Source organism: Mauremys reevesii, linkage group 3, assembly GCF_016161935.1.
Source record: "Mauremys reevesii isolate NIE-2019 linkage group 3, ASM1616193v1, whole genome shotgun sequence".
Taxonomy (NCBI): domain Eukaryota; kingdom Metazoa; phylum Chordata; order Testudines; family Geoemydidae; genus Mauremys; species Mauremys reevesii.
The window spans coordinates 145,665,088-145,677,651 of NC_052625.1; the positions used below are offsets into that span (position 1 = coordinate 145,665,088).

Here is a 12,564-nt window from a genome sequence, read left to right on the forward strand (position 1 = left end):
TGCTACCTAAGATATCTATTGCATTTACAGGATAGCTCACCTACCATTTCATTAGGAGGCATAACATGATTTAGCATGGGAGGATTATTTTCTCTCCCAGTAACTCATGTTGATGAGGTCTGAATATGATGGGATTAGAACTATCCAGCTTCTAGAATTGTATGAAAAAGAACATTGCTTTCCAATTCCCAGTCTGATAGGCTACAGTCTATCTATAACAGCTGAGCTCTTATAAAAGGAATTACAAAAGCTGTTAAGGCAACAAAGAATCCTGTGGCACCTTATAGACTAACAGACGTTTTGCAGCATGAGCTTTCGTGGGTGAATACCCACTTCTTCGGATGCATCCGAAGAAGTGGGTATTCACCCACGAAAGCTCATGCTGCAAAACGTCTGTTAGTCTATAAGGTGCCACAGGATTCTTTGTTACTTTTACAGATCCAGACTAACACGGCTACCCCTCTGATACTTAAAAGCTGTTAAAATGTTTAGCACACAAAAATCTTTTTTGAAGCTTTAAACTGTTGTCAGATAGCCAGTTCCTGACACAGACAACTACAGAATACTTCACCTGGCAGAAAGGTTGAATATTTTATTATACATTAAACCTACTTATCTCCAAATATTATAATGCACATGTTTAAGATTCCCCAGCTTTGCATACCTTCTCAAACTAGACTTAAGGGCATTAAATTAAACCCATATGGTTCTTCCTTATTCCAAACAGAACTGCTACATTCATTAGATTCTTTGCTATTTTAGCATACAATGAAATGAAATTCATTCTTTTTAGGACTTATCAGCTACAGCAATTCAGAATTTCCATGGAAGAGTTTGTAAGGTATGCAAAAAAATTTTCCAAGCTAGCAAGTATGAACTAGATAGTCGCCTCTCAGGGCAGGTCTACACTATGGGGTTAAGTCAACCTAAGTTATGCAACTCCAGCTACGTGAATAACATAGCTGGAGTCGACATAGCTTAGGTCGACTTACTGTGGTGTCTTCACCACGCTGGGTCCAAGGAAGAGTTTCTCCCATCCACTTATCTTATGCTTCTTGTTCCGGTGGAGTACCGTCATCAATGGGAGAGCAATCTGTGGCTGATTTAGCAGGCCTTCACTAGACCCACTAAATCGACTTCCAGTGGATCAATCACTGCAGTATCGATCCACAGTAAGGGTAGACATGCCCTCAGAGTGCACATACTCTCTTTAGAGTAAACTAACCTTAATTAGTTTGTTCTTACCCCAATGTTTCACAATTTGTATCACTCTGAACGTGCTATTATATAAGATATGTGCAACTTGTACTAGAAGATGCTTGTTGGAGCAGAACCCTGAGAAAATCAAGACAAATGTATTTTAAAAAAAAAAACCAACCACATTGTTTAATAGTATCAGTTTGAAAAGTTTCAGTACTTCCCTTTAAAAAATTAAACAAGTGAAGTCACAATTTTTCTAATGAGAACAATTCAAATTTATCAGAATTTTAAACATAAATACAGTTTTGGATTATAAGTGCATGTCGTGTTGATTATTATATAATTAAAAAACTAATTTGAAAATTCTAACCCTCTAAGAATAGCAATACTCAATACATCAAAATATTTGCAGGCTTCAAGTTCAAATAATTCCTGATACGGGGCAATGCTCTTCCAATAACTATTAGGGCAAGTTTTTACTTTATTATATTTTAGGTGCTAGATGATCTAGTTTCAGCTTTTATCAGCCTTGTGTACAATTCTCATCATTCCCATGTATCCAGAAACAAATCTGGGCATACTTGAGAGGAGTAATTCGTACTGCTACATTATAATCTTGCTGCACACCATTGACATCCATCCACTGATGACCTGAATAAATAGCAATGATCTTGCGTTTCCATTTCTTCTTGTTTGGCTCTTTAAGGCGGAGATAGACTCCAGAGCCAATAGACCCAAGCTCAGCATCACAGTACTGGTAGAAGAGATCACTGGATTCATCAGACACACTACAAAATCGATAGACCAACTGCCCAGATCGATCATCATCAAAACCTGAGAAGTGGATCATGCTACCAGGCATCTTTCTGATTGTTGGGCTGATTCCCAGCTCCATATATTTCTTTTTGTGAGGGCGCTTGAGCTCAAGAACAGCATAATCATAATCCAGGGATACATCCCCAGTTACGCCTTCAAACCAGCCTTTTGGGATCTGGGTACTCTTTACTCTGGTCCACTGGAAGGAAGGTTTACTATCAGAGGTTTTCTGACTCTTCCCAGTTGCCTTTTGTTTTCTGCCACGACCTTTGGATCTCTGCTTCAATTCTGAGGTACGCTCACTGTGATCTCTTGCCACAGAAACCTCTCTCTTACCCCTTTGATGACCTCTGTGTTTCTTGCCCTCACCTTTAGATCTCATCTTCAGCAATCCCACCCTCAGCTTTTTGCTGCCCTTGATGTAATCCTTGCCATTATGAATACAGTGAGCGGCTGTTAGAACGTGCTTGGGGGAAATAAGAATGCCACTGCAGCCTGTGGAAATCTTCACAGCTGTGCTAAAAGGGAAGTTGGTCATGAACCGCTTGTCAGAGATGCTGAATCTGCTGTCTGTGCCATATATCTGCCTCTTTCTTCTTGAGGACGTTCTTGTGGTGGTGGTGTTCTTGGCTGCATCAACTGCTAGTCCTAGAACATTCACATGAGTCAGGGTCCGTGTGCCATTCTCAAAAACAGTCTCATAGGACAGAAACTCCTTCAGGTCAGACAAGCTTGGCAGTGGGAGTCTCCTTTGGCATTCAATTCCACATACATTACTCAGTTCTAATTTGGCTTTTGCCTCAAATTTAGGGCTGTCAAGGGAGAAAGTCCGTTCACTCACAATCTGGGGTACCTTCTTCAAGTGCCAGGTGAAATCTTGTTCTGTTTCGGCTCCATCAGTCAGACATAATATGGGAATGGAAAGCATCAATAACAGCAAGATATGCCCCATTGTGTTAAGGTGTGTTGCTCTGAAAAAGGGAGAATAGAGACTCAAATTGATATTTAAAAATAAAATTGATCTGATTCTATTGTATGACTACAGCACTGTACAATATTTCCATCAAAATCAGTGGGGTAGAATATTAGCATCCAGGTTACAAAAGAAACAGGAACTCATTGACTCTTCATTCATTTCCCCACATTTTGATCTTTATAATTCTACTTCTGTTATTCATTAAATAAATTACACCTAGATATAAATCATAACCCTCAAGAAGTATTTTAAGAAGCTAGCCCCATTTCCTTGATGTTCTACTTTAATTACATGGCATCGTACCAATCATAAATGCATTTGATACATTTCAAATCCATCAACATCAGGCTTTGTAATGTAGTCCCTAGTCTAATTTTGTTCTTGTGTTTGTGGCTGAAAACAATCATGACTGCAAAAATTTTGACAATAATATGCAATAAATGCAGACCAACATGTGCAAAATGTTATTTTAAAAGGCTGCATAAAAGTAAAATAGCTTGATTCAAATTAGTACTTTCTCCAAATGAAAATGTTCTTTATTGTATCTCATCCAACAGTAGCAGTGTTTGGCCTAAGCAACCTAACCAATACCACGCATCCAACCAAAAAGACAGATGTCCATCCCCAATTCTGTCTGTTTCTGGTACCTGTGGACAGTGAGACACATTCATTCCTCAAATTGCCTGCTTGTGCTCTTGCTTGGAAGGATTTGCTTCTGCTCCATCCCTTGAATTTCTAGTCTGTCTGAGGGACCCAAGAGCCACAGAGCTTCATACACAAAGGGTGACTCACAAGAAAGTAGAAGATGGCTAATTTGGGGGAGGGGTTTCAGGAATTCATAGAATAGGGAGGACACAGTCATAGGTGGCGGAGGAGCTAGATGGGCCCCCAAAGCTATTTCCCTCTGAGATCTCTCACAAAACTGTTAATACATATTACAGTGGTGCCCGGAGGCCCCAGCTAAGATGCGAGACCCATTGTACCAGGTGCTGTTCATACACAAGAGCTTACATTTAAATAGACAAACACAAATTAAGCATTATTCTTGTTTTACAGATAGGGCACTAAGGCACAGAAAGAATAAGTGACTTGCCCAAGGTCACACAGCAAGTCTGTAGCATAGCCAGGAATGGAACTAAGCTCCTCTGAATCCCAGCTCAGTACCTTAATTGCAAGTCTATTCTAACTTTGTAGATGGACTTGATGCTTAAAATATTAACCACATATTGGCTGTTGCTGCCTGGAGATTTGAGCTTATTCATGTACTCTTTGTACAGTTGGGTAATAGTGAAACCTCAAGCACCTGTGGAAAGGGCACTGTCTATAATTAAACCTTAACTTAAGCAATTTACGCATGTGTATGGTTATGCCCATGCTCTTTGGTTTACTGTAATTACAGTTTAAATCTGGATAAAATGTCTGTTTTATATTACATATAATATAGTTTAGCAAAATCTGAATTCTTTGTTATAGTGAAAATTAAAGGTAATAAAACAATGAATAAGGCTAGATAAAGTGATAAGGTACAAAACAGTACCTTGTGAATAAAATTCAAAAAGTGATAGCTTTGCTTTAAAATGCACCAATGAGTCCTATATTTTTTTGGACAACTTGTTGTACCAGTTATCAGACAAAGATCTTAGCTAGAACAATTAGCACCCACCATCCTTTATTCAACTGTGAGCACCATGTCCAGCAGTGGAGTTTATTACTTCTACCATATTCAGGGGTGAGTCTCTCGTCATCTGTGTAATTTACAACATTTTCTAAGATCCTAAACTTGTGTGATACACTAACTTACTTACTTAGGGTAGAATTACACTACTGCAAGTTACAGCGACCTAAGCACTGTCCTGTCGGCGGGAGATGCTCTCCTGCTGACATAGCTTCCGCCTCTTGTGAAGGTAGAGTAATTCTGCCGATGGGGAAACGCTCTTCCATTGGCATAGAGTGTCTTCCCAAGATGCGCTACAGTGGCGCAGCTGCATCGGTGCAGACCTGCCCTTCAATTCATGCCCACTTAGGATGACCAGATGTCCCGATTTTATAGGGACAGTCCCAATTTTGGGGTTTATATAGGCTCCTATACACCCCCACCCCACCCCGATTTTTCACATTTGCTGTCTGGTCACCCTATGCCCACTTACCAATTTATTCTTCATACAGATCTTCTAGATTTGGACCACTAAGTCTGAGGTAAAAGGAGTTAAAGTGGGCATGAAGGCAGGATTGTGGCAATAAAAGCAACTAACATGAGAGTATAAGAATATGAACTTTAAATTAGGACAGATTCTGTTTTAAAGTACAGAAAAAACTTTAAAACAGTTTTTTCACCTTAATATCAGTAATATTTATCCTTTCAGACATTTAATGTCCTAAAATACCTGTTTAACAAGTAGTGAGGTACTAAGAGAGCCTGCTGTTTTGTTGAACTTGTGAAACCTATCAATATGCAAGACACATTCTTCCTAGAATTCCTCTTCTCTTTGAGCCTAATGACTGGCTCACAATTCAGAGTCCACATACATGATGTTTTCCTACAGCTAAGTGTCATAAATGTTTAGGAATGTTCACTAATGCTAGTTCCATGCAGAAAGACTTGGGCATACCACTGCTGAAGTCTTTCCAGGAATATGGTTGATATGGTCCCAGCTGGAGCTATAACTAACTTTTCTCTATATAGAGGCTTCCTACAATAAAATGGGTGGGGTGATGTAGCTCTCTGTAATCATCTCTAACACAACCACAAAGACCACATAAGCTCCTCCTGTTTGAAAGACTAGAATAGTCATCTACACCAGCAACACCATCACAGGACCTAACCAGATCAGCCACACCATCACCGGTTCATTCACCTGCACATCCACCAATGTAATATTACCATCATATGCCAGCAATGCCCTTCTGCTATGTACATCGGCCAAACTGGACAGTCTCTAAGGAAAAGGATAAATGGACACAAATCAGATATTAGGAATGGCAATATACAAAAACCTGTAGGAGAACACTTCAACCTCCCTGGCCACACAATAGCAGATCTTAAGGTGGCCAGCCTCCAGCAAAAAATCTTTAGGACCAGACTTCTAAGAGAAACTGCTGAGCTTCAGTTCATTTGCAAATTTGACACCATCAGTTTAGGATTAAACAAAGACTGTGAATGGCTTACCAACTACAGAACCAGTTTCTCCTCCCTTGGTTTTCACACCTCAACTGCTAGAACAGGGCCTCATCCTCCCTGATTGATCTAACCTCGTTATCTCTAGCTTGCTTCTTGCTTGCTTATATTTACCTGCCCCTGGAAATTTCCACTCTTGCATCCAACGAAGTGGGTATTCACCCACGAAAGCTCATGCTACAAAACGTCTGTTAGTCTATAAGGTGCCACAGGATTCTTTGCTGCTTTTACAGAACCAGACTAACACGGCTACCTCTCTGATACTAGAATAGAATGCTTATTCCCTCTAAGGGAAGACATTAGAAGTAAAGGATTTTGTCATTTATAATTAACCATTTTTTGTTTGCTATGAGTTGGAAATGATGTACTTTGAGAGTTGGAAGAAGCCTATACCTAGAAAGCATTACAAACATAGAATTGCCATATCAGAGCAAACTAGGTGTTCTAGACAATGTTTTATTGCTACACGTGTTTAAAATTAGTAAACAGAGAGATCTTAAACACTACACTGCTCTAAGGTAAGAAACAAAATGAAAGGGAGAGGGGAGATTTGGTCCCTTGTGAAAAATTCCAGCTTCTCCTCCCATTTGTCAAACCCCCCAACACAGTGATGAGGGCTCTCAGCTTGATCACCTTCAGCTGCACTTACAAGCCCCTCCAACCTTCCCCACTTCAAACTCCCAACATCCCAAATACTTCTCCATCCTGCATAGCAAACTCTCCCAAACTCTACACTCTGGTCCCCCTTCAACAACAAGCTCCAACATAAACATATCTCCCACTTCATACACTTCAAACACCCACAAGCAGATTTGTGGATCTGTCCCAAATTTCCCACTAATTCATGCTCGGTTGTAATTCACTTGCTAATATAGGATGGATGAGAAGAAAAATGAAGCTCAAGATCCTGGCAGGGTTTTCTCCTCCAATGTCTGTTTAGTACAATCTGTGTCCTGAGGCTGTTGAAAAGGTACTTATCATTGGAGGGGTTTGCACAAGGACTAGGTCTCCAGTATCTCAAAAACAGAGTTAAGCAATTTTCAGACCTCAAAGTGAGGAGTTGCTACTTCAGCCTGTACAGAGGTGCATCTTTTTCCACCCAATTTTGCAAGGGGAAAAAAACTGACATGAACAATTCAGGAAGAAAACTCACTGTTTTTTGGCAACTATCTATCAGCATATAACCATAGCTAGCATGTGAAAATCTCAAGATGAATCATGAAAATGTTTAGGGCTAACAGCCGCTGCTCCTCCAGACTCCATAGAAGAAACCGTTACTCCAGCAATGAGCTAAGACGTAACAGTAAATCTCCATCCTGAATTCTGTCTGCCTCTTCCTCCTAAACTTGTGCTGATATGCTTGATGAGTGCATTAGTTTACATATCTGACCTTCCATTATGATTTAAGAAAAAACAGATCTAGACTGAGTTTGTAAATTTAGGTATGGGTATAGTGCAGAAGCATAGAAGCTAATTTTACAAAAATATGTATAAAAGTACAAGGCAGGGTTCTGAAATCTCAAACTAAACTTACTTCAGCTGCAAAAATGAATTAATGGTAGTTTCAGCCTTAATTTTGACTTTCCTTATTGCTTAAATTTGTATGTCTGTATCTTAAGTATCGGGGGTAACTGTGTAGGTCTGTATCCACAAAAACAACGAGGAGTCCGGGGCCACCTTAAAGACTAACATTTCTTTGGGCATAAGCTTTATGGTTAAAAGCCACTTCTTTTTACCCATAAGACCTCATGCCCAAATAAATCTGTTAGTCTTTAAGGTGCCACCGGACTCCTTGGAGGGGGGGGGGGGGGTTGGTGTGTGTGTGTGGCCACTAGATGGCAGAATTAGATCAAGTCTCTTACCTGCGCTTTAAACGCACTCACTAAATATTTTATCTTTCAATGGAGTGTAATATGCATTATAAAACAGCTTTTATTAAGGATACTTACCCGCAATTTATTCCTAGACTGAACTATAAATTAAATTTTAGTTTAGGACGGCTGTAAACTCTGATGTAGGCATCTGTCGTTTTTCAGTTTTCTGGAAAAAGCCGTGCCCACTGTACGAATAGTTTCTCGTATGCCCCTTTCAGGTGGAAAAGATACCTTATGAACTGTCTTGAGAAAAATGACAGTTTATAAGATTGCCTGAAGACACTGCTCTGGCAAGTGCTTTCACAACACACCTCACTTCTGACCCATACTATCGCTAGTTCATCCAGAGTTAGTTTTTCCAGTACACTAAGCATGGTTGTTTTGTGATAACATTTATTCCACTAGAGAATGAAATGCTCTTACCCATCTTCCACCAACCCCAAGTATCCCTCTCACCGTCCCGAATGTTTCTCTCCAGAGACACACAAATCCATGCAATTAGTGGTGAACTGTGAGTGCTAAACTAAGCTAGAGAAACGGCTCAATTTTCCACTTTAACAAACGCTATTTTTACTTCGGATAGCCCCCAAAGCTTGCCGCACACTTTATAGACAGATACCATTTCTTTCCAGACAGTACTACGCCCACTATTTTCTTCCCTTACTTTTCAAGGACGAGAGAAAAAAAAGCATCTTTGTCAAGCAACTTTTGTTCGTTTGGAGGATGGTTTGAACAGCTCCTAAAATTAACGCTCTGTCATTAATAAGCATCTTTCCCTTCCCAGTGAAATGAGAGTTGTAGAGGCCAAGAAACTCCCTTTTAAAGTTGCGGTTAGCAGTTGCTTTCACTTCCAATTAGTTTATTTTATCCACCCCCATTCCTAGGAATGAGCTGTTCTATTCTCAGCAGTCTGTTAAATTCTTTGATCGCACTGCAACTAGCCTGCCTATTTATCGATACTGATCAGCTTTGCCTGTTTACAAGATTGAAGTCTAGTAACTATACAATTCTCTACAATAATACCCTCTTGTGTACAATTACTACATGCTCTCTATAATGCACTGAGCCTACATATCAGGGTCTTGGGCACAGACAGAAGAATTAGACATATATAGATGAATTTACCCCAGCATTATCAGGAACAGAAGCAGTGTTACCTTTTCTAATCACTTTTATGGACATATATACCTCAACAGATAGTTCTTTAAATGCGATCCTAGAGTTGTCTAAAAGAAAGAAAATCGGTTTTAGCCTAGTGTTTAGGGGGAGAGAGAGAGAGATCCCAGCTTTCTAAAACAAAATAATCAGTTTTCAAATTTAAATACCTGCTGCCTTTACTTTTTCCATTTCTCTTGCAGATGAACTCGTTTTATAAAAAGGACTCCAGAGGCTGAAAATTAAATAAGAAGCTTAGCAGAGATTTTTGTACCGCCTCACTGCCACAAGCAATCTGGATAAAATTAGTGTCAATTTCAAAACATGGGAGGAATGGTAGCACAGAAACTAAGCAGATGAAGCGGGATGGGGTGGAGGGGAATCGCAAAAAAAGGCTTTCTCAATAAGCACTGCTGGGACTGTACAAGGACAAAAGTATGAAAACTTCCAAAATAAGCCTTTTCTTTCTATCTATTTTTAAGCCACCCATGTGGAACAAGACTCTTGACAAGTACCAGGGGAAAAAGTGTCTCTGTTCACTTTAGCCAAGAATATTTTCATCGACTGGTCAGGCTATTCAGAAAAAGCTACTTTTAGTGTAAAATCCTGTAACTGGCCAAAATGTATTTATTGACGTCTCATCAATTGTATCTATTTGTAAACGCTACTGTAACAGAGAGGGCCACATTTGTGGTCCAGTGTAAACACGGTCACCTTAATAGATTTATCTACCTTTTCCAGCTGAGGCTCCAAGCAGCTATTCCGAAAACTCCAGCTCTCAGATCTTAAACAAAAAAGTCCGTTCAGCATTTTTGTGGTACAAGTAAGAGGTCTCAGGTGCAGCCCGCATTTTAGCGTGCCTGTTTGCTTTTAAAGCAACCAGTCCCCTGAGAGTTTTTTCCTAGCTCAGACGGCACTAGATAGGAACACCATTGGAAAGATCGTTTCATACCTGTTAGCATTCGAGAGAAAGGTGAAAACCTGGCCAAATCCCCGGCTCCTAAAACTTTCTACGCGGACACGCAATAGGTGCTCTACTCTTATCTAGTTAGCAATCCGTATTTGCCAGCTGGTTCCCAATTTAGTGAGAGAGAGATCGCCACCACCAGCCAGTCAGCACCAGAGAGAGCAGCAGCCGCTGAGCACAGTCTGAGCCCTGGCGGCTACTGAAGAAGGGAATGGGGGGAGCTGCCAGGTTTTTCCCAGGCGGGGGAGGGGATGGAAAGGCGGAGGGAGAGGGAGGTCGGCCCGAGGGTGAGCTGCTGGGACCGCGTGCGGGTGTCTCTGTGGATGGGAGGGGAAGGAAAAGGGCTGGCGGGATGAGCTGGAACAGCTGGCTGGAGGGGAAGGCGGGAGAGGGCGGCAGAGGTGCACGCTGTGGGATGACCGCTCTGTAGGGAAGCTAGAGAGCGGGCTGTGGGGGTGGCAAGGACAGCGGGGGTGCAGGGGAGAAGGGGAACAGACGGGCGTGTCAGGGACAGCGGGGGGTGCAGGGGAGAAGGGGAACAGACGGGCGTGGCAGGGACAGCGGGGGGTGCAGGGAGAAGGGGAACAGCCGGGCGTGGCTGGGACAGCGGGGGGTGCAGGGGAGAAGGGGAACAGACTGGGGTGGCAGGGACAGCGGGGGGTTCAGGGGCGAAGTGGTCCAGACTGGGGGGGCAGGGACAGCGGGCGGTGCAGGGGAGAAGGGGAACAGTCTGGGGATAACAGGGACGGCGGGGTTCAGGGAGAAGGGAACAGACTGGGGTGGCAGGGACGGCGGGGGTGCAGGGGAGAAGGGGAACAAATGGAGGTTGTCAGGGACAGCGGGGGGTTCAGGGGAGAAGGGGAACAGACTGGGGTGTCAGGGACAGCGGGGGGTTCAGGGGAGAAGGGGAACAGACTGGGGTGTCAGGGACAGCGGGGTGCAGGGGAGAAGGGGAACAGACTAGGTGGCAGGGACAGCGGGGGGTGCAGGGGAACAGACTGGGGTGGCAGGGACAGCGGGGGGTGCAGAGGAGAAGGGGAACAAATGGAGGGTGTCAGGGACAGCGGGGGGTTCAGGGGAGAAGGGGAACAGACGGGCGTGGCAGGGACAGCGGGGGGTGCAGGGGAACAGAGTGGGGTGGCAGGGACAGCGGGGGGTGCAGGGGAGAAGGGGAACAGAGTGGGGTGGCAGGGACAGCGGCGGTGCAGGGGAGAAGGGGAACAGAGTGGGGTGTTTCTCTGGGGGCGGGCTGTGGCTGGGAAGCGGGAGGGGGTGCAGATTTCTCCGCTCCTGCAGGCTGGGGAACTGCGAGAGGGCGCCGCCCCCCTGCCCGGGGTCGGAGCTGCGGCCGGAGAGCGCCGCCCCGCGCCGGCTCCCACGGCTCCTGCGCTGCAGCTGGCGGAGGGATCGGCCCGTCCTCGCGCTGCCCCTGCCAGGGGCGCTCCCGCGGCTCCTCGCGCCTCAGGGCCAGCGGGGCTCTGAGCTGGGGGGCGAGGGGGGGAGTGCGGGACGTTTCCTGCCTTGGAAACGCAGGAGGCGCCGCTTGCTGCTTCACCCAACGGCCTGCCCAGCACAGGTCAGCGCCCCCCTCGCATCACCGTCCTCCAACCGCCATCGCCTCCCCGCGCCCCCTCGCCATCACCTCCCCCCTGAGCCCCACCGCACCTTCCTCACCACCTCCCCCCCAAGCCCCACCACTCCCTCCTCACCACCTCCCCCCTGAGCCCCACCGCGCCCCCTCGCCATCACCTCCCCCCTGAGCCCCACCGCACCTTCCTGACCACCTCCCCCCCCAGCCCCACTGCGCCCCCCTCGCCATCACCTCCCCCCCTCGCCCCACCGCACCTTCCTCACCACCTCCCCCCTCGCCCCACCGCGCCCCCTCACCATCACCTCCCCCCTGAGCCCCACCGTGCCCCCCTCGCCATCACCTCCCCCCCTCGCCCCACCGCACCTTCCTCACCACCTCCCCCCCCAGCCCCACTGCGCCCCCCTCGCCATCACCTCCCCCCTGAGCCCCACCGCACCTTCCTCACCACCTCCCCAGCCCCACCACGCCCCTTGCCATCACCTCCCCTGAGCCCCACCGCGCCTCGCCATCACCTCCCCTGAGCCCCACCGCACCTTCCTCACCACCTCCCCTCGCCCCACCACGCCCCTTGCCATCACCTCCCCTGAGCCCCACCGTGCCCCTCACCACCTCCTCCCCAGCCTCACTGCGCCTCGCCATCACCTCCCCTCGCCCCACCGCGCCTTCCTCACCACCTTCTCCCCCGAGCCCCACTGCGCCTCGCCATCACCTCCCCTGAGCCCCACCGCACCTTCCTCACCACCTCCCCGAGCCCCACCGCGCCCCTTGCCATCACCTCCTCCTGAGCCCCACCACACCTTCCTCACCACC

At 45.6% G+C, this 12,564-nt stretch overlaps 1 protein-coding gene across 11 annotated transcripts; it reads right to left on the minus strand.

Moving 5' to 3' along the window:
- Nucleotides 1-404: 404 nt before the first annotated feature.
- PRSS35 (serine protease 35) lies at nt 405-10,367 on the minus strand. Of its 11 annotated transcripts, none has more exons than XM_039528154.1 (5): nt 10,149-10,367; nt 9,929-9,980; nt 9,367-9,431; nt 5,848-5,928; nt 405-2,987 (listed from the first exon to the last, which is right to left on the minus strand). In XM_039528154.1, exons 4-5 carry the CDS (start codon nt 5,907-5,909, stop codon nt 1,724-1,726), a joined length of 1,326 nt encoding a protein of 441 aa, XP_039384088.1. In that variant the 5' UTR covers nt 5,910-5,928; nt 9,367-9,431; nt 9,929-9,980; nt 10,149-10,367; the 3' UTR covers nt 405-1,723. The 11 variants fall into 11 exon arrangements, with proteins under 11 accessions (XP_039384088.1, XP_039384095.1, XP_039384091.1 ...); XM_039528161.1 differs by lacking the exon at nt 5,848-5,928 and adding an exon at nt 9,230-9,267; XM_039528157.1 differs by lacking the exon at nt 9,929-9,980.
- Nucleotides 10,368-12,564: the final 2,197 nt, after the last annotated feature.